This window comes from Vipera ursinii (genome assembly GCF_947247035.1).
Source record: "Vipera ursinii genome assembly, chromosome: Z".
NCBI classification, from domain to species: Eukaryota; Metazoa; Chordata; class Lepidosauria; order Squamata; family Viperidae; genus Vipera; species Vipera ursinii.
This window is the reverse complement of record NC_139517.1, coordinates 66,783,361-66,806,689: the sequence shown is the minus strand read 5'-3', so window position 1 is coordinate 66,806,689 and position 23,329 is coordinate 66,783,361. Positions and strand designations below refer to the sequence as shown.

The following is a 23,329-nucleotide window of genomic DNA, read 5'->3' as shown; positions in this document are numbered from 1 at the left end:
TAGTATATTAAATACTACATGTATCAATATGCATTCATATTATCAAACTTGATATTTTCAGACTGAAGTATGTAGGCATTGGCCAGTAGTTTGCTGAACAACTAAATGGTATGAAACTCTTATATGAGTCAGGAAACAAGAATATTCAGTTTTAACTCTTCCTATGTCTCCATGAATGGAGTGCTATCAGCGGTTTCAAATATTGAGACATTTATAGCACCATTACATTATTCTGAAGCTCTGGTTAGTGCTCCAATTGTAAATGAACAGTGATTGAAAGGAAGAAAAAGCTTTGAAAGACACTGAATCCTTAGAAATATGTAAATCACATGGCAAGAATGTTAACTAATCTTTCTTTAAAAGTGCATATTTTATTTAAGTCTCAGTAAGGAGATTTATAATAGAGGTGAACAGTAACATGTTTATTCTAATAGGTGCATCACAAGGTATTAAAAAAATGTGAGGCTTATTGTTATATCCCAGTGGCTAAAAACCTAACTTAATTTTTGATCAGAGCAGGATATCTAATACTTAACTCTCCCCTCTCACCATGTTAACACTTTTATTGGAATAAATTTCAGGTTTAAGTTTTGCTGTTTTCTCCTAAACCAGTGATTTCTACCTTGGGTTCTAGACAACTTTAGAGTTTCTTGGAAGCTTATTAATAAAGTGTGAGAATAAGTAACAATATACAGAATTTTCAGAATGGCAATTTGTTCATTGCCTTTGATCTTCTCCCTGTAATATAATCCACTGCAATCTTAATCATGCTGTTAGTTTATACGTGACATTGATGAAATCCAACACAGCAAGCCAACTTTTTGCATGAAAATTCTGAAAAATTCTGCAGCAGGCAAAATGATATAGAAAATGAATTTCCCCTCAAAAATAAAAAGTTTAAAAAATCACAGATATAAAGCAAAAGAAATAACCACTCAAAAATATTAATTTTCCCCTCCCATGCCATAAATTAGTTTACTTTGCTTTCAACAATTCTCATCAATGAAATTTATAATGACGTGGATAGTATTTCAAATTTTGTCTCAGAAATCTGCCTTAGAAATTGTTTACATACAGTAAGAGTTCTGGTCATAATCATTCAAGACTTCTTTTGGGTATCAATAAATTGTAATATCAGATCCTCCTCAAAAATAAGCTAACATGCACATTACACTTTTACAGTGGTTTGTAATTACAAAAATAAAAACAAAGTCATATAAAAGATAAAATAATAAAAAAGAAGGGATAGCATGTGTAACAATACTGATTCAAAGCTGAAACGGAAGACAGTTTCTCCCTAGAACACTTTAGGGTTTTTCAGTTCTAATTCCATAAAAGGAATATACTTGAAACACATCTCATTTAGTTGAGATGAGACTGTTACAGTACTTAAGACAAGTAACAAAAAACACACATTTTTTTTCATACCCTAAGTTGTTTAGGTCTATTGCATAACAGCAAGAAACTTGCTTTCTTCTGCAAGTGAGGTCAACAAAGAATTCATGTCCCCAATAGCCATATTGTTTGTACTTATGGGCATAACTGGGAATGTAAGAAATGTTTGGGGAGTGGTAAGACGGGAAGAATTGTGTGATAGATTCTGAATGATACTGGGACTCAGGGCTCCTGAAATTAAACTGGCATGATCACCATCATCTACAATAGCATCAAAATCAATTTGCACACCTTCAAGGCTGCTTGTGTCAATGCTGTCAACTGTGCTTGTCACTTGGTTGACCCCTGGGGAGAGAAGCTCTGATGTACTTTCAATAGCTACCTCTTGTATTAGGTAATTAGCTTCTGAAAGGGAAAAAGTTTCTGCTTTCAGAGATTGCTGATTAAACCCTGTGGTTTGGTCATACAACTGACCAGAATAATTCTGCACATTGGAGCAGAATTGTTGTAACTGACCTTGAGATTCTACCTTGATACCTGTAACCCTGTGTGACTGGTTTGTATCCATTAGAAGTCCAGATTGCCTCATCGTGTTATTCCTTAAAGTGTTTTGCCATCTGTCTCCATAGTGGTTGGAATATGGTTGGTAAGTTTTGGCAAGAATTGATGGATGAGTCCCATTCTGAGACAAGAGTTCTTGGCAGCTATCTTGTGAAGGAACTAAAATTTGCTCTATCATTTTATTGGAAGGTCTTGCTTCTTGGCAATGGCTCATTTCATCTTCTGACTGATTAGAAAGGTATTCCTCAAAAACTATATTTCTGCTCTGCATCTTGTTAATTTCATTGGCAGACTGCTCATGTGGCATCACATGATAGCCAAAGTTTTGCTGACTTCTACTAGTTAGCATGAAATGGCTTCTTAGCTTTTCAGCTCGATTCATCACATCACAGGCATTGTTCACAGGTTGTCTGCCAAATTTATTACTATATAGCTGTGATTTATTTGAGTGTAAGTGATAAGAACTTGTGTCATTGTTGTTCATAATTACATTTTGCTCTACACTGCAAGAGACATTGTTGTCTGCAAGATGCTGAAAGACATTTTGTTGGATAATACCATTTCTCTCCAGTGCCTGCTGCAGCTGCTGCTGGATAACCAAGTTATTATAGGGGCCTATGGTTTGAGTTTGCTGTATTAAGGACTGTGGTCTACATTTTAATTTTGATGGAGATAAGTCAGAACTTCCTGAGCTTACTTCATTCCATTGAATTGGTAGGTCATTTTTCTGAGAGTTGCTTGTTGGAGGAGATTGATCAAAGTTGTTATTGTTTTCCATTGCTGGATTGTGATATTCTTTGTTGCTGTGTAGCTCATCATTTGGCAATTGGTTGTACAAACCTTGATTCTGAGAATTCAAATACTGGACCACATCATCTGGTAATAGATCTTCATCATTCAAACAACCATCAGCTTCTGTGGTAGCTGCTTCCATAGCCACATTCTCACAAATACTTGGCGGGCCAGGGGAACATAAATTCTGGAACAAACCAACATCTGAGCAAGTGTAATTCTTCAAGATGAAGTTTTGTTTTTCAAAGTATGGAGGCAAAGCAGGAGGGTTAAAGCTGTTGAGACTGTTAAAACGGTGGATTCTTGGAAAAGACAGGTTATCTGAGATTGGTCTTGCAGGATCACTAGCTCTTCTTGTGCTATTCCCAAGCATATCACGAGGCAGTAGGTGTCTCCTGTTGTTACTGTTGGCCCCAGTATCACTACATCTTCGAGGAGAATTTAATGGAGGTAAGGGTGACATCCCAGATTCCCTAGATTCACCCAATAGTGCCATTCTTGTTTTCAAGCTCATCCTCTCCATATTAGGAAGTGGTGTTGGTGGAGGCCCACCAATAGCTGCTGCATATTTTGCTTTCAGCCTGTATTGTTGTGTAGGAGTAAGACTGAGAAGTCCAGGCAAGCTGTCACATTGGCTAACTTCACTGGATCGTCTTGAAGCATCAGTTGAAATGGGATCATAGGAATCGGCAACACTGAGGTTCTGAAGCCTTCTGTTTCCCTGAGAAGCATCACTGGATCTACGACTGGAAAAACAAGGTGAAATCCCAGAGGACCTACGACTGCTCATGTAGGCTGAGCTGATTGTGCTAGTACTGCTATCCCTTCTGTTTAGCATGTTCAGTATAGTAATATCTGTTTTTGTGACTTCATTTTTCTTGGTTAAGATAGTCATGTTTCCTCCAATGCTGCAGCTGCTAGTTGACTGAATATCTGAAAAGAATATTGAAAAGAAACTGATCAGGAGAAATGCCCCAAACCCTTTCAGAAACGCTAACATTTTCTAAGTCCGAGAGGCAACTCTCACCTTAGGAGGCAAACTGTATCATAGATAGGGAAATATCACTAAGGATATCCAATTGCCCCTCCTGTTAGTAGGGACAATCTTTAGTAATGATTCTTTGCCATCTGAATTAGATAAACAAAAACAATTTGAGAAAAATAGTAACTTAAGCACCCATCTCCAAGCCATACAAGGCTTTAAAGATATTGACCAGCACCATGAATTGCACATGGAAACACTAGAAATCAAAGCAGTTCTATAGCAGTGGTATAACATGGTAGTGCTGAAACTGGTTTCTATATGGACTGCTGCATTCAGAATTGTTAGATATTGTTCAGGAGTCATATATAAAATGTCAGTTACAAAAGACCAGGTCCAAATGTGAAAGTTCAATTAAACTGATTTATTGCTAAAAGCTGATGCACAGGAATCTTCTCAATTAGACAAGTTAGACAAGGATTAACAGCATTTGAGGGTGGTTGGATTTTTGTTTGTGGCTTTGTAGGGATTCTAGGCCAATCCGTTCTTTCATTCTGCCCCCAGGTTCTGTCATTCCTTCTCCTATACATATCATATTATAAGCACTTAATTGTACCTTATTTTTTATGTGGTGTTAACTTATGACTAGATCATTTTTTTGTAACAAGTAAATCAATCCTACTGAGTATTGTTATGCTTCCACATGTAAGTACAGTATATTAAGAAGCCATCAAGGATGCTTCTCACTGAACTGCAACTGGTCAAAAAATTGATACTGAAATCTATATGTAGCACTCCTTCTTAGCAGCCAATTGATGATACCTGCTTGTCACATGGAAAAATCTGAATTCAGTATAGTTCCCCACCCCCCACAAAAAAAGTTAAAAATGGACACATAAAATGCTGGAAGTCATATGTATCTTGCAGTTGGCCTTTACTGTCCTGTTTCATACAAAGTAAACAAAATTAAAATTATCCTTTTAGCTCTTTCTCCATATTACAAATATTTCTTTTTTAAATTGTAGATGATATCTAGATTGAAAATTAAAAAAGCAGTAAAAATTAAAAATTAAAATCAATTTAATCAAACTTATATTGATCACTAATTTAGTCATTTGAATGCAATAAGGTTTGTCTGGCATGATCTGTTTTTGACAAACCTATATTGGTGTCTAGTAATTTGCTTGTTTCTAGGTGTTCCCAGAACTGTTGTTTGATTATCTTTCCCAAGATCTTCCCAGGTACTGACATCAGGCTGATTGGTCTATAGTTTTATGGATCCATTTTTTTGAAGATGGGAACCTCATTAGCTCTTTCCCAGTCCTCTGCTAGTTTCTGGTACTTCAGGATTTTTGAAAGATATGGTGAAGTGTCTCAGAAATCATGTCTGCCAGCCACTTCAGAATCTTCAGATGTAATGCATCTGGTTCTGGTGATTCCAATTAGTCTAGACTGATGGGGTTGTCTTATCTATTTTGCCTTCTTGCCTATTTTGATTTGTATTCCTAATAATTTTTTATGGTCCTGCTTTTCTTAGGGTTGGAATAATTTTTCCTTCCCCTTCATGGATTACTACCTTGTTGTGGTGAAGGGGCTTGCATAATCCAATGAAGCTATGAGCTATGCCATACAGGGCCACCCAAGATGGGCAGGTCACGGCAGAGAGTTCTGACAAAATGTGATCCACTGGAGAAGGAAATGGCAACCCACTCCAGTATCTTTGCTATGAAAACCCTATGGACAGTACCAAAAGGAAAAAAAAAGAGATGACACTGGAATGTGAGCCCCTGAAGTCATAAGGCAACCAATATGAGATTGGGGAAGAGAAGAGGGCTAGTGCTAGTAGCACCAGAAAGAATGAAGCGACTGGGCCAATGCCGAAAGGATGCTCAGCTGTGGATGTATATGGTGGTGAAAGGAAAGTCTGATGCTGTAAAGATTTTTTCTCCATAGGAACCTGGAATGTAAGATCCATAAATCAAGGAAAGTTGGACGTGGTCATACAAGAGATGACAAGCCTGAACATCAACATCTTAGGAATCACCAAACTAAAATGGACAAGAATGGGTGAATTTAATTCAGATGACCATCAGGTACTGCAGGCAAGAATCCCTCAGAAGAAATGGAGTAGCCTTCATAGTCAATAAAAGAGTAGGAAAAGCAATACTGGGATACAATCCCCAAAATAACAGAATGATCTCAGTTCGAATTCAAGGCAAACCATTCAATATCACAGCAGTCCAAGTCCATGCCCCAACCACCAGTGCTGAAGAGGATGAAATTGACCAGTTCTATGAAGCGCTACAGCACCTTAAAGAACTAACATCAAAAAATGATGTCCTTATCATCATGGGGGATTGGAATGCTAAAGCAGGAAGCCAAAAGATAACCACAATAACAGGCAAGTTTGGCCTTGGTGTACAAAATTAAGCAGGGCACAGGCTGACATAATTTTGTCAAGAGAATACAAAGGTCATAGCAAACACTCTTTTTCAACAACCCAAGAGATGGCTCTATACATGGACATCACCAGATGGTCAACACAGAAATCAGATTGACTATGTGCTCTGCAGCCAAAGATGGAGAAGCTCTATACAGTCAGTAAAAACAAGACCAGGAGCTGACTGTGGCTCAGACATGAGCTTCTCATTGAAAAATTTAGGTTTAAACTGAAGAAAGTAGGAGAAAGCACTAGGCCACTTAGGTATAAACTAAATCGTATCCCTGATGAATATACAGTAGAGGTGACAAATCGATTTGAGGAATTAGATCAGATAGACAGAGTGCCTGAAGAACTATGGATGGAGGTTCGCAACATTGTACAAGAGGTAGCAACTAAAACCATCCCAAAGAAAAAGAAATGCAAGAAAGCAAAATGGCTGTCTGAGGAAGCTTTGCAAATAGCTGAGGAAAGGAGGGAAGTGAAAGGCAAGGGAGAAAAAGAAAGATACACCCAATTGAATGCTGAATTCCAGAGAATAGCTAGAAGAGATAAGAATGCCTTTTTAAATGAATAATGCAAAGAAATAGAAGAAAACCATAGAATAGGGAGGACCAGAGATCTCTTCAAGAAAATTGGAGAGATGAAGGGAACGTTTAATGCAAAAATGGGCATGATAAAGGACCAAAATGGCACGGACCTAACAGAGGCAAAAGAGATTATGAAGAAGTGGCAAAATTACACATAAGAACTATACAAGAACGAGCTTAACGTCCCTGATAACCATGATGAGGTGGTCACTGACCTCGAGCCAGATGTCCTAGAATGTGAAGTGAAGTGGGCCTTAGGAAAGCTGAGCAACAACAAAGCTAGTGGAGGTGACAGTATTCCAGCTGAGCTATTCAAACTCTTAAAAGACGATGCAGTAAAAGTGCTACACTCAATTTGCCAGCAAATTTGGAAAACTCAACAGTGGCCACAGAATTGGAAAAGATCAGTTTACATTCCAATTCCAAAGAAAGGCAGTGCCAAAGAATGTTCAAATTATCACACCATTGCACTCATTTCACGTGCTAGTAAAGTTATGCTTAAACTCCTACAAACTAGACTCCAGCAGTATGTGGATTGAGAACTACCAGAAGTACAGGCAGGATTTCGAAGAGGCAGAGAAACTAGAGATCAAATTGCCAACCTAAGCTGGATCATAGAGAAAGCTAGGGAGTTCCAGAAAAAAAATCTACTTCTGCTTCATTGACTATACTAAAAATTTTGATTGTGTGGACCACAACAAACTGTGGCAAGTTCTTAAAGAGATGGGAGTACCAGACCATGTTATTTGTCTCTTGAGAAACCTATATGCGGGTCAAGAAACAACAGTGACAACTGGACTTGGAATCCCTAATTGGTTCAAAATTGGGAAAGGAGTCTGGCAAGGCTGTATACTGTCACCTTGCCTATTTAACTTATATGCAGAGCACATCATGAGAAAGGCAGGGCTAGATGAATCAAAAGCTGGAATTAAGATTGCCGGGAGAAATATCAACAACCTAAGATGATACCACTGTAATGGCAGAAAGTGAAGGGGAACTAAAGAGCCTCTTGTTGTGGGTGAAGGAGAGTGCAAAAGTTGGCTTGAAACTTAACATTAAGAAAACCAAGATCATGGCATCTGGCCCTCTCAATTCCTGGCAAATAGATGGGGGGAAAATGGAGGTAGTGACAGATTTTATTTTCCTGGGCTCCAAAATCACCACAGATGGGGACTGTGGCCAAGAAATTAAAAGATGCTTGCTCCTGGAGAGGAAAGCAATGGCAAATCTAGACAGCACACTAAAAAGCAGAGACATCACCCTGCCAACAAAAGTGCGTATAGTCAAGGTTATGGTCTTCCCAGTTGCAATGTATGGCAGTTTAAGTTGGACATAAGAAATGCTGAGTGCCAAACAATTGAGGCCTTTGAACTATGGTGCTAGAGAAGACTCCTGCGAGTCCCTTGGACTGCAAGGTGATGAAAACTGTCAGTCCTAGAGGAGATCAACCCTGACTGCTCTTTAGAAGGCCAGATCCTGAAGTTGAAACTCAAATACTTTGGGTACCTAATGAAAAGGAAGGACTCACTGGAGAAGAGCCTAATGCTGGGAAAGATTGAGGGCAATAGAAGAAGGGGACAACAGAGAATGAGGTGGCTGGATGGAGTCACTGAAGCAGTAGGCGTGAGCTTAAATGGACTCCAGAAGATGGTAGAGGACAGGAAGGCCTGGAGGAATGTTGTCCATGGGGTCTCGATGGGTTAGACACGACTTCACAACTAACAACAACAATTTTTCCTTTTTTCTAAAGATAGACCAAAGGGATGAATTAGGCAATTCTGCTTTCTCTTTGCTACCTGTTACTTTCTTCCCATCTTCCTCCATTAATAGACTTTTTTAACATATTGAAAGAAACTTCTTAAAATTATTTTTACATTTTCTTCAAGTCTTAGTTTATTTTGAGTCTTACCTTTCCTGATTTCATCTTTGCAGATTCAAGCTATTTGCTGGATTTTGCTTTATTTGTGTATCCCTCTTTCCATTTTTTTGTACTTGTCCTTTTTGTCTTTCAATTTATCAGAGAATTCTTTATGCAACCATGCTGGTTTTCTCTGGTCTCTTATTTTTCTTTTTTAGTGGTATTGTGCTAGATTGAGCCTTTATAATTTCTGTTTCCAGAATTTCCTAAGTTTCTTGAGTTGTTTTCCCCTTAGGATTTTTATTAATGGAATCCTTGCCAAACTCTTTATGTTTGTTGAAATCAAACTATGACAAATAATTACATAGGGCAAATTGCTCTTCTTTTATTTAAATTATTTTTTCCTATTTTAAGATTAATATTCCCATTGTTAAGAGGACTAAGTTCAAATATATTATTTTTACTTTCTCTTTTAAAGAATGAAATCTCAATCACCCAGGTGATAGATTCAAATAATTATATTAAGTAAACACATCTTACCATTTCCTATAAGAGGTGGCAAAGCTGGGGCTTTGGAAGATGGCATGGGGTTCAGTCTTGGAAGCACTCCATTGATTTGCTTTAACTTTTCTAGCTTGACTTGTTCCATCCACTTGGTCTCTGTCATATTTCTCCTGGTCTGTAAACCAAGAGCTGTGGTTGCTGTAGAAATGGTAGAATCCATGATAGGGGTTTCATCAATAATGCTGAGGTCTCCTACATTATCTCTATTGGTCAGATTAAGCTCGATCCCATTGTTGGCATAGTTGCTGATGGAGGACTGTTCACTGCTGCATGTAGACTGACCACCAGGGCTTGGCTGAGATGTCTGGAGGAAAACAAAAGTTGGTGTCAGAGAAAGAGCAGTCATTCATATAATTTTTTCCATTTCTGTCAGGTTAAAAACTACTTGAAACACTTCTGAAGAGACTCAACAATACTTTATTGCTAGCCAACTACACTATGTTAAGAATCTCACTAGATAGATTACATTCCCTTGGGAACTGCAAGATAAGGATTTGGGGGGAGGTCTAACCTATGCTACTTACTGTTCCAACAACTCTTAAGCCCAGGCTCCTCTTAATACCTCCCTCTAATCTAGCTATAGATTCCACCACAATTTCCTGTATTTGGTTCTGTTTTGTAACTGCAATATTTATGTGCCACAGGTAAATCTACCTACATTATGCAATGTTGTCTTTCTACTGATGATATTAAGAGAAAAGCAAAAAAAAACCTATTTTCCAAATTAAGGATGCTGTTGATTAATAGAAAAATTGTTCTACTGATTTGTAAAACCTAAGTAGCAGGGTTTTTTGTTTGTTTTTTTAATAAAAGAGGAGTTAGCCAAATATATTTTACACTAGTACCTACTCCATATATTTTTTATAATACCTATAATAGTACACTGTCATAAGTGTACAGTTTCTTCAGAAAAGTTATGGCTGCTTTTCTATAGTCATTTATATGGGAGTTCTATTCTACTGATCTCACTGTTGTCACATAACAAACATGTATACATTTGTATTTTGAATCAGTTCCCAATACATTTAGAGAGAGAGATTTTCTCCATTTTCTGCTCTGAAATGTTTCAGATAATCAAACATTTAGAAAACTACTTCTGCAGCTGTAGATACTAACGTTACTATCATCTTCATCATTTTCAAAAATCAGAAATGAGAAACTAAAATATTTAGACCTTTAGTTGTCATAGCTTTAGTGATGCAGCATTCAATATTCATACAAATTAAGACTAATTTGTTTTGGAATAAAATCTGGATTGTTAAATGCTTTAACAATATAATCCCTGCATCATATGTGATAAGCAAGCAAGAATGTTCAATATTAACTAGTAGCAACATCAAACTATTCTGCCAAACTAATAATATATTGTATTATATGCATTTGGTTGAGATTTAAGTAGCATGTTTAAATTACTTAGTTCAACATGAAATGTCATTGGAATGGGTACAGTTGAATGTTAGCTGAATGAATAAATCTGGGGGTCAGAAGCCTGTTCTTATATCTGGAAAATTCTTTACATCAGTAGCAACTACAGAATGATCACATATGTATAGGTAAATATCTACATATAAAACTGATTTCCACAAGCTAACTGGGTAGCATGCCATTTGTTATGAAATATGTTTTTATAACAGTTGTGAATACATTTAATGAAATGGTTTCAAGTAGCAAGTAAATGAATTTTTAACCGCAATGAAAATAATGTGGAGAAATTAAAATTCCCTCACCTTATTACCCACTGTCCTTAGGAAGAGAGAATATGGCATTAAAAGTATTAGGCAGAAGAAACATTGGATTAGTAAAACAAAAGTAGTAAGACATTTGATTATATAATGCACACACAAATCAATTATTTTCATGCCAATGTTACATCAAAGTATATTTGATGTTATTCCTGAAATAGTCAATTTTGCCTCTTCACTCTCAAAGGTATTTAGATCCTGGAATATTAACTAGGAATTACTAGGAAATATTTTAGTACACCTTAAATACTTCTACAATGACATTCAGTCCCTCAGGGCCAATTTCTGATTCAGCATCAGATCTGAAGACAAAAGAAAAGAGCTTTTCCATATAGGACTGGCCATCCATTCAAATCAAAATGCGAAAAATACATTTTTCCCACTCTCCATTGACAAGAAAGGCTATCATAACACAGAACATTATTGTAAGTATGAGAATTTGCATAGATTTCTAGGATAAGGTGACATATCATGAAAAATATTGTGGACAGTTATAGTAAGTATCTAGAGTAGTATGTAATCCACAATTACATATTACTTGATCACATCTGTCTTTTAAAAACATATTATTTTCCAGGGCTAATGGGGAGATATTACATCATGAAAGCTTCTATTTCCAATAGAAGTGTTACTCTCAAACAAATTAAGACTAATTTCATTCTTACATATGAGGAAAATATTCCTTTATGATTTTAAATTATATTTGTAATTGACTAGAATTTATAATAAAACTTCATAAAATATTTTTACATTTATATCAGCAATTAACAGTTGCAAAGTACACAATAAATAATGTATCTGTATGGCCACTGTTTGATTTCCCCCCTTTCCTGTAATATTTGCTTTTCCTAAAATTCCATGGTTTTGCAATGGAATATTGATATAATGGTATCCTCTGAAGCCACAATTTCAGGTTCAGAGCATATGGGTACTGTAGTTTCTTCTATTAATAGATAGAAACTAATTTTAGAATGGCAAGTATATTCTTGGGAAAAGTTCTGTATAATTCCAATAATACTGAGGAGCTTTTTACAAGAAAGAGTCCTACAGGATTGTGAATTAAATAGATAAACTTGTCTGGAAGGTTTAGTGACAGATCTAAATTTCCAAGCCAATGCAGTGCAATTTAGGCAGATTTACATTATTATGCATTCTACTGGGATACACTTGGTTAGGCTTGATAACAAGGCATTTTGTCAAGAAAGTTATTATGGAAGATGGTCATTATAATCATTCAAATATAAATAAGCTTTCATAATCTTTGCATTATACATCGTACATTACCACTATTTTTTAACATTTAAGGTGTTAAAATATTGCAGATACACTGGTCCATTCAAGACTAGACCTCAAATAGCACTCAGTTGTAACTCCCATCAGATCTATGACCAGGACAAGCAAATACAAATTTGAGTATACAATTATGTGAAAAGCCATTAAATAGTTTGCTGTTGATGAGTTCCTCTGAACTATATAGATTGTACAATAACTTCCTTATTATTATAAACAGATATTCTGAAAAAAATGTAATCATGGTGTAATAATAATATTAATAATGAACAATGTACACTTTTATATCTAAGAAATAAAAAGAAATAGATGCTTACCACTGGCTTCTCTGACTTAACAGCTTTAACTTCGAGGCATTCTTCATGCATTGAGGTAGTGTTGCTGAGGTCCCTTTGCTCACCAACTGCACCTTGAGTCAGGTGGCCTGGGGATCTGCCTTGATCTCGTGGTGGTGGATGTCTTGGATGGATATCTCCACGTTGCTTCTTGGTGACATGTGCTTCAGGACCATGCACAGTTTTTACATGTTTTCGGAGAGAACTTGGGTCTGTATAGCGCTTTGTGCAGCCTGGTATTTTGCAGACATAGGGTTTCTGTAAATGGAAAAAGTGCTACCATTGGTTTGGGTTTGGGTATACTGCCTTAATTAATTGGATGGAATATTCTGTCCAGCTTCTGAAAATAATAATAACAGTCCTGTTACACAAATTGAGCTGAGAGTGACCAAAAGAAGTAATGTGGTAGAATCTCCAGTCATGAGAAAATTTGAACCAGGATTTGGTTGCTAAGCTCAAGCACAGCCTTTTTCATTAATACCTATTTCCCCCTTTCAGAAAATTGCTAACTGGCTTTGTATCATTTCTATGTATGAATTGGAATAGTAACTTGGCCAATAGGAATATTATTATTCATAGGAATATTTCATATGAAATAGTCTCAATTTTAATATATTCACTAATATTAAAAAGAAATTAATTAACACTAGAGATCCTGGATCCCATTTTGTCCTTATTTTATTAGAAACTACCTTTCTACTTTATTCACAGTTGGCTCAGGATTCTACCCATATTGTTTTTTTAATATATTAAAGACCAGTCTCAAAACAGAAAAGAAAGAGTTGTGCATGCAAGAAATGCTAGTATAGTATTTGTTACTGTTTCATGTACCTGTTGTGGCAAGAAGACACATAATTTTTATGTCTGTAATAACTAACCAAAAGCAAAAGAAGATGAAAAGCAGGTAATGAGATCTATTATCAGGAGTGATGCAGCTGAAGATTATCTACAGTATCTGTGTTTTTTTCTAGCAAGCATGCCATATTTCCAGCTGGAGTGTGAGAGAAAAAGAACCAATAATCAAATGAATGACTGAATGTGGAAGCCATCAGGCACATTTCAGGGAAAATCTGGCTAGCATTGGCTGAGTTAAACAAATGTTCATATTTTTGAAAAAATCTTCCTTATAAAACTATCAGAGAGTGTATTGTTTGGGTCTATCTCATGATTCAAACAGGATTTTATTTGGATGTTGCAGAGTTAAAGTTATTCCTTATCTCCCAGCAATTGAAGCAGATTTAAAAAGAAAATTTGGATTCTAGAACCAATTACTTGCTTCTGAATCATCATTTTTCTTGAGTTTCATGTCTTTATGTATCTTTAATATATAGTTGAACCATAAATAAATGTTTAACAATAAATATTTTTGATAGCACTACACTTATGCATTGTTAGAGAATTATACAAACCATGTGTTTTCTTACCTCATTAGAATGAGTTCTGTTTTGATGTTTGGCACGATCAGATGCATTTGAAAATGCTTTGTTACAACCCTCATGTTCACAAACATATGGTTTCTCTCCAGTGTGAGATCTCAAGTGGGTTTTCAAGTTTTCTAGCCTGGAGTAGGCCTTCATACAGCCTTCAAACTAAAGGCAAAATGTACTATTATATTATTCTAAACATTTCTTTATAGAAGGTGAAGTGTGGAAAAAGAAATAATACAGTAAAATACCCCATATCAAACACAGCTTTCAAGATCTAGCCATGGTAGTAATATGTTCTAAATTTTGTTCTTCTGTTTAAAAATGATGCTTTTACACAAAAAAATAACAATTATTTTACATTATAAGGCACTGGCAGGATTGCAAGCCTATGCAAGTTTACCAAGTAATAGACAAAAAATAGACCTCGGATTTCATGATCAGTGTGCCAGTCTAATTATCTCACAAAAAGAGACAGCATGCACAAACTTGGATTTAATTCAGGCCAAGTTTCTAGATATAGTGATTTAAAAGAGACTAGTAAAGCCTAACCCTAACCAGGTATCCTCCAGATGTTTTGGGGCTGCAGGTCCCAAAATTTGTAACCATGCTTGACTGTGGAAAGCTCATCAAGTGGAAATTCTTATAATATTCAATATCAGAAGATATGGGGACTACATGTGAGGACTTTACTAACCTATCCATTTTTTTAAAAAAATAGAAGATTACTTGTAGAAGGTTACTTTTCAAACTATTAATCCTAATAACTGGTTGAATTCTATGGAGAAAAGATATATATCTCGAAATCCAGTTACTTAAAACAGCCTATTGCCTTAAGGCCTTTTCCATAAAATATCTGCCTAGCTGAAGATGGACTCTGTTATATTTTTCTAGGGATGATTCATAAAAATGGCATATTCAGGATGTTTATAAGTGGAACATATTTTGATTTGAAATTCAAATCTTCATAGAGAAGATGTTCCATTTCTTTCCTGTTTTTTGCTCTATTTTTTTCAAAATGGGATAACAGGTTTGGGGCAGATTTATATAATTGCATTACAATACCCATTATTTTTAATCCCAGTTGAGCTGTGTCCACTTTGAAAAACTCTTTGCATATTGTTCACAGTATGCTCTCTAGCAAATGAAGTCAATGTCATTGATAAATGTAAATAATTTATAAGAAGAAACTCCAACAGTGTACAAACATTACTTTCTGCAGAATATTTTATGTAAATTTTAATGTAACCAAACTGCATTCAAATAGTAGGGAGCAAAGAAGCAAACCAATAAGCGCCTCCTGGTTTATTATAACAGTGTTTACTCACAGTGCATTTGTGTGGCTTTTCTCCTGTGTGTCTCCTCATATGTACAACTAGCATGTACTGTGCCTTGAATGGTTTCTGTTCTCGAGAACAATCAAGCCATCGACATACAAATTCCTTCTTCTCCCCATGTATGTGATCATTGTTTATATGCTATGCAGATTTAAAAAAAAAGTTTTGCTTACTGTACACTCACATTGCACTATTTTACAAACATACATACAATTATACACCTACATATCTCTGAGGCCAAGAACAGAGTTGGGGGGACTTGACGTAAAAGTGAGCACAGCAGGGCAGGAGAAGCATGAGATCCTCACCTAACAGCAGTATTGTCATTTTCATTCATTTCATTTATTTCATTTTATTAAATTTATATGCCGCCCTTCTCCCTGAGGACTCAAGGTGGCTCACAACAATAAAAATTTAAAAAACATAGAGTAAAAAATTTAAAAGAGAATTAAACAATGAATGCAAAATTATGAGACAATTTAACCCAGTAAAAAGCCTAATTAAAAAACATAGTCAGTCCAGCCCCGCTTGTTGGAACAACCAGGTCTTCAGGTCACGGTGGAAGGACTGAAGGTCAGGGGCCGTCCACAGCTCCGGGGCTAGTTCATTCCAGAGGGTCAGTGCGCCCACAGAGAAGGTTCTCCCCTTGGGGGTCGCCAGCCGGTATTGCCTGGCTGATGGCACCCTGAGGAGGCCGACTCTGTGGGAGCGAACTGGGTGATGGGAGGTTGACAATGGCAGCAGGTGGTCTCACAAGTACCCCGGGCCTAAGCCATGTAGGGCTTTAAAGGTTATTACCAGCACCTTGAATCGCACTCGGAGGGTAACCGGAAGCCAATGCAGCTCACACAGGAGTGGTGTAACATGGGAGTACTGAGATACTCCCAAAAGCACCCGTGCGGCCGCATTTTGCACCAGTTGAAGCCTCCAGGTGCTCTTCAAGGGCAGCCCCATGTAAAGAGCATTGCAGTAATCCAGGTGAGAAATGAAAAGGGTGTGGGTATAGGATGCCCGTGCATAGGGCATCTCGGTCCAAAAAGGGGCGCAACTGGCGCACTAGGCGAACCAGTGTGAAGGCCCCCCTGGTCACGACCATTAGATGATCTTCCAAATTAAGCCGTGAATCCAGGAGGACACCCAAGTTGCGAGCCCTTTCTGAGGGGGGCAATACCTCCCCCCATCAAAAGAGATGGAACTTGTTGGACAATATGAGATGCCGGTATCCACAGCCACTCGGTCTTGGAGAGGTTAAGCCTGAGCCTGTTCCTTCCCATCCAGACCTGCACCGCCTCCAGGCACCGGGACATCACGTCAAGGGCATCACTGGGTTGGCTCGGGGTAGAGATGAACAACTGGGTATCATCCGCATATTGGTGATACCTCACCCCAAAGCCATGGATGATCTTGTTCTGAACCAGCCCTCTTCTAACAAACCCCTATTCAAAAGAAGAGACTGGAGAGCGTCCAAGGCTAAAAGGCTTCTGCCAAGATTTAATTACGCAGTTAACAAAAACACTAGAGCTTGTCTTCTCAAGCGGAAAAGTTGCTTTCAGCAACCAGCCCCTCCCCAAACACTCCTTTTATAGAGAGCTCAGGGCGTGGTCTCCCTGTGCCTCCTCCCGAGGAGTCTCACAGCCTTTCTTTGTTTGTTCCTGCTCGACTGCCTCCTGCGTCGGGCGTCCTTGAACAGGGCCAGCTGTGGGTCATCTTCCTCCGCACTCTCGGGCTCACGCAGCTGAGAAGAGGTCCCCGGCTGAGGACTCTGCAAAGCCTCCAAATCATCATCAGCCGGTTCGTTTCCCTCCTCCCCCACATCTGAGTCCTCCGATACATCGGAGCCGGCTGTCGGACCCACAGGCTGGCCCTGAGTCACAACAGATCTCACCCAGCGGCTTCATATAGATGTTAAACAGGAGGGGGGAGAGAACTGACCCCTGAGGCACCCCATAAGTGGGGGGCCTCAGGTAGATCTCTGTCTCCCTGCCAATACAAACTGTGAGTGGCCCGAGAGATAGGAGGAGAACCACCGTAAAACAGTGCCTCCCACTCCCAACCCCTTGAGCCGTCGCAGCAGGATACCATGGTCGATGGTATCAAAAGCCGCTGAGAGGTCAAGTAGGACCAGGACAGAGGAACAGCCCCTGTCCCCGGCCCACCAGAGATCATCCACCAGTGCAACCAATGCCATTTCCGTGCTACAACTGGGTCTGAAACCGGACTGGTATGGGTCCAGATAGTCCGCTTCATCCAGGAACTGCGGGAGCTGATGCACCACCACACTCTCAACAACCTTCACTACAAAGTGAAGGTTGGAGACAAGGCGGTAGTTATTCAATGAGGCCGGGTCCAGGGCAGGCTTCTTGAGGAGGGGCCTCAACACCGCCTCTTTTAAGGGGAAGACACCCTCCATCAAAGAAGCATTGACAACTGCCTGGAGCCAGCCCCCTGTCACCTCCCAGGTGGCCAAAACCAGCCAGGAGGGACATGGGTCCATGATCCTGTCCACAACTCGATCCAAGACCCCAGCAGCTGCCGTCTCCCAGGCTTCTACTAGGGCCTTGGCATAGTCATGGGCAAGGGAAGCAGGAAATGTCCCAAGCTCTGTCTGGAACCTTTCAGGGTCCATCAGGCATCTGGCGCAGAACCACCTGGTCAGTTCTGCTTCCCAGCAGTGGGGGGTGGCATACTGAAAGTCTAGCTGGAGAAGAAAATCGGACCATCACAGGGGTTGGATGATTAAATCCCCCCTACCCAGATCATTAATCCACTGTCCAGAGATAAAAACCAGGTCGAGTGTGTGCCCTCCATTATGGGTCGGGTCCTGAATTATTTGAGTCAGGTCCATGGTCGTCATGGAAGCCATGAACTCCCAGGCCAACTCAGATGCCTCACACACGGAAGGCAGATTGAAATCCCCCAGAACTATAAGCCTGGGGAACTCAACTGCCAACCCAGACAAGATGTCAAGAAGCTTGGACAGGACCGATGACATGCAGCTGGGAGACAGGTATGTAATCAATAGGCTCAACTGAACTCCAGGACCCCACTTCAAAAGGAGAGACTCACACCCGCCTATCTGAGGGACAGTGGCCACTCGCAGACAAAGACTCTCCCCAATAATAACCGCCACCCCCCGCCCCTGCCCGGGGCCCACGTGAAGCACCCGGAAACCTGGTAGGCATAATTCTGAGAGAGGGACACCCCCCTCTTGGCCCAACCAGGTCTCCATGATGCCTGGCCTAACAACTCAACCTGGACTACCAAAACTGTTGTCCTAAGTGAAGTGATGTGTTGCCTAATGGCCACATCGCTTAAAGTTGGAAATTCCAACACCAATTAGGCCAGGCATGTCAAACTGCCAGTCCGCAGGCTGGATGCATCAAACCATGCCCACCCCATTGCCGGCAATGGGAAAAGTCAAGATACATCTTATGACATCAGGTGACATCGCAAGTTTGACATGCGTGAATTAGGCCATTACTTCAATATTTCATGACCGTCATTAGTTTTTATGAACATTGGGACAAGGACAAGAAATATGATTCTCTAAATTTTGTTGAACACTACCTCAAGCATTCTTCATTCTGGCCATGCTACATGGAGGTTTTGAGAGCTGTAGTTCAGCAATACTTGGAGAGCCACAAGTTCAGTATCACTTTGCAAGTAATGGGACAAATCTTATTTTACTTTTATATTTCTTCTGACTGACTCAACATATTATGAACCTTCATGAGTCACTGTACTGATATGATAAATATCAAATGGTAACTGGGAGTAAACAAAGGGTTCAAATGAATATTTGATTACTTAGTCCATGTAAATGCAGTATATCTTAGTATGCAATAGTATGCAATGGGCAGGATAATAGTTTTTCTACTTACTACAACATTATTTTGCTCCTGTAACACCAATATGAATTGTGGCACCACAATCTCAAGAATGAAATGGGAAATAGCTATTTTGGTTGGGATAAAATATCTAGATATTTAAATGAATAAATAAATAACAAGTATTCTTATCAGTATATGCAATAGGCCAGGCTTGTATTCTTAAGAATTAAAGTAATGAAAATAACATTAGCATTAAATAATATTTACTTGCCTCCATGTTTCTGTTTATTGATAACATGAGTTGAGATTCAACAAATGCAAACATTACACTATTTTAATATATTACAAATAGCAGCACGTTTAAAACCACAAGGCCAGTTTAAAAACTCATAAAACAGGACAAGGTAACCAGATACTTAATAGTAAAGCAGAAGCACAAATTAATGGCAGACTTGGGTAAATCCATGTATCTTTAGCTATGTAGAAAGCTTACAATCAAACCAAACTGAGTACAGTGGTAATTCCACTTTCAGGATGTTTCTATTTGTGAATCTCATTTCCTAGACTGCTGCATAGTAAATTCCAAGAAAATTCTTGAGAGTCTCATTATTAGATTGTAATATCAGCACAATACCTCTTGTCTTATCTGATACAGAGAAACAAAGTTGGCATTCATTAGTACATGAATTAATTTTATTCCTAATCTCCTAATGATCACCCACATAGCTTTGCAAGTAATTGGAAAAAAAATTATAGAAAGGAAACCTACAAAACAGAATTATTGTAATCCTGTATCCCCAGCTTGCAACCTACAGAGCAAATACAGAAGAATTGCATATTTAATAGTATTTAAAGCTGTATAGAACTGTGATTCTCTTCCTGTAAAAATCAATCAAACCTGATTTTATATAGGGAATGATAATTTGTGTACCCTTAAATTCCATCCCTAGAAAGGGACAGAAGTGATGGGCCTCTAAATGTTAGAAACCAAGACTTTAGAGCCAATTTCTAAACAGAAATAATAGAATATACTGTAATGTTTTGAATTTATTAGCTGATAATGTTTACATGCTACCTTCTTAAGGAAATGGTTTTCAAAACTCATTGCTGTCATGAAATTTAATTAAGTTAATCCTAGATAAGTCCAATTGAAAATGAGAAAAAATTGTCATGCTAATTATTTCTCACGAGTATCTTAATTTAAAATAAAAAGCACATAATAGTAATTTTGAAATGAAATAATAAAATCAAAAACAGCAGGTGATAGATTAAACTAAATTTGGAGTAAATGATATACATCTTATTTCTTTTTTTAATAAATATTTGATTAATTTTGTAGGGTTAGGGTTGAGATTAGGGTTAGGATTAGAGTTTTTTAAAAATAACATTTTTAATATTTAGCAAACAGCATATTATCTGGGGTCATGTATTTAAAAAATGGGATGGACGCAGCTTCTGAATGACACATCTGGCCCTGGGCTGGCAGTTTGACAGCCCTGTTCTAGAGGAACCTTTAGGTTCCTAAACTGTTGGAAAAGATAGAACAATATGGAGAGATAGCAGGATTAAAGATAGAGAAAAAACTAAAGTGACAGCTAAAAATCTTATATATAAACAAAAATAGAATTGCAAATAATCAAAAAGGTCAAATACTTGGGAATATATCTGAAAGCAAGATGTTCAATAATAAAAAGGTTAACTATATTAAATTGTTAAATCAAATACAGCTTGATTTGGAAAAATGGAAGAATCTGCAACTGTCAATGTTAGGAAGAATTGCTACAGTGAAAATGAATATATTACCAAAAATACTATTTTTGTTTCAAACCATACCTATAAAACTGGAGAAAAAAATCTTTTAAGATTTAAAGTTTCTAATTCAAAAATTTATCTGGCAAGGAAAGAAAGCTAGAATTAAATTGAAAATGTTACAATAAGCCAAAGGAAATGGCTTGCCAAATGGGTTTTATATTATCAAGCATCAGTGCTAACTTGGATAAAAGAATGAATAACTCTTGGAAATAAAAGATTGCTGTACTTGGAGGGACATGACCTACAACTTGGTTGGCATGCTTTTTTATGGTATGAAAAAAATACATAAATACTTCCAAAACCACTATATTAGAAATGCACTATTATTAACATGGGAAAAAATAAAATGTAAAATTCATTTGAAAATTCCAGGATGGCTTTCAATAATGGAGGCATTTGTACATCCAAATCTAATCAATCTTGTTAATTTATGGACATACAAAGATATTCTAAATACTGAAGGGAACTTAAAATCCAGGCAAGAGATGGAAAATCAGGGCATCAATTTAACATGGTGCTCACATTTACAAATGCAAGTCAGATTTCCTCAGCTATTTGCAAAGCTTCCTCAGACAGCCATTTTGCTTTCTTGCATTTCTTTTTCTTTGGAATGGTTTTAATTGCTACCTCTTGTACCATGTTGCGAACCTCTATCCGTAGTTCTTCAGGCACTCTGTCTATCAGATCTAATTCTTCAATCTATTTGTCACCTCTACTGTATATTCATCAGCGATATGATTTAGTTCATACCTGAGTGGCCTGGTGCTTTTCCCTACTTTCTTCAGTTTAAACCTAAATTTTTCAATGAGAAGCTCATGGTCTGAGCCACAGTCAGCTCCTGGTCTTGTTTTTACTGACTGTATAGGGCTTCTCCATCTTTGGCTGCAGAGCACATAGTCAATCTGATTTCTGTATTGACCATCTGGTGATGTCCATGTATAGACATGGGTTGTTGAAAAAGAGTGTTTGCTATGACCTTTGTATTCTCTTGACAAAATTCTGTACACCAAGGCCAAACTTGCCTGTTATTGTGGTTATCTTTTGGCTTCCTGCTTTAGCATTCCAATCCCCCATGATGATAAGGACATCATTTTTTGGTATTAGTTCTATAAGGTGCTGTAGGGCTTCACAGAAGCAGTCATTTTCATCCTCTTCAGCACCTGTGGTTGGGGCATAGACTTGGACTACTGTGATATTGAATGGCTTGCATTGGATTCGAACTGAGATCATTCTGTCATTTTGGGGATTGTATCCCAGTATTGCTTGTCTTACATTTTATTGATTATGAAGGCTACTCCATTTCTTCTGAGGGATTCTTGCCCATAGTAGTATACCTGATGGTCATCCACATCTGAGCATCCTTTCGGCTTTGGCCCAGTCGCTTCATTCTTTCTTGGCGCTACTAGTACTAGCCCTCTTCTCTTCCCCAATAGCATATTGGATGCCTTCCGACCTGAGGGGCTCATATTCCAGTTGTAATATATGTATATATGTATGTATAAACATTATTAATATGTTAAACTTGTTAAACCCTATGAGGTAACTCCTCTGACAGGAGAACACGCGGGAACTTTGACAGCTGTCAAAGTTCCCCGGCAGAGCGCAAGCGCAGCCGTCTGACAACTCGCGGCTGTCATAACACAGAAGCTGTTTAACCACGCGGAGAGAAGAGCTGTCAAGAAGCGGCGCCTATGATTGGACAACGAGACGCGGCGCCAAAAGACAAGAACCCGATTGCACTAACCTGACAGCAGCCGGCTATAAAAGCCGGACAAGTTGTACACTTCTTTGCTTTTGTTCCTAATAAAACCCAGTTAGCCAGCCTGTCGTCCCTGTGTGGTCCTTCAGGCACTTCACTGGCGACGAAGGTGGAATCGCTCCGGAGCTGAAGTCACGGCCGAGGAAGGGAATTCCCGGCCAAAGAGCAGTCACTGGAAGTTTTAACTTCCGAACGGAGCGAGACCTAGGACCGGACGACATGGCCAACTTCGGGCGTGTGAGGGAATTTGACACCCGCCATCCGGAGCGATGGCAGTCACACCTGGGGCAGGTCGAGGGCTTCCTCCTCGTCAGCAAAATTACCGACGACCGAGCAAAGGCCGCAGCCCTACTGTACATCAGCGGGCCCCCGGTATACGACGATGCCGTCGGGCTGTTCAGCCCAGTGCCCATCACCGAAGTCTCCTACGCGGACCTGGTCGACCAGCTCAACAAACACTACATGCCGGCCCGCTCAGAGCTGTACTGACGAGTACAATTCGCCCAAAAGAAGCAGCGGCCGGATGAGCCCGCGAACGATTTCATCGCAGGGGTCCGGCACGCCGCCCGCAACTGCAGCTTCCCAGATTTGGAAGACCGCATCCGGGACCAAGTGGTG

The 23,329-nt window shown here is 38.7% G+C and overlaps 1 protein-coding gene across 1 annotated transcript in view; it reads right to left on the bottom strand.

Moving 5' to 3' along the window:
• Positions 1-740: 740 nt before the first annotated feature.
• The window catches only part of GLI3 (GLI family zinc finger 3), a gene marked incomplete at its 5' end in the record, with an annotated part of 320,743 nt that continues 298,154 nt past the window's right edge, over positions 741-23,329 (bottom strand). The window contains 5 exons of the mRNA XM_083378272.1: positions 741-3,681; positions 9,159-9,486; positions 12,532-12,807; positions 13,974-14,138; positions 15,302-15,451. Coding sequence (XP_083234398.1) covers positions 1,445-3,681; positions 9,159-9,486; positions 12,532-12,807; positions 13,974-14,138; positions 15,302-15,451 — 3,156 coding nt within the window. The 3' untranslated portion in view covers positions 741-1,444. The remainder of the gene's footprint in view (positions 3,682-9,158; positions 9,487-12,531; positions 12,808-13,973; positions 14,139-15,301; positions 15,452-23,329) is intronic.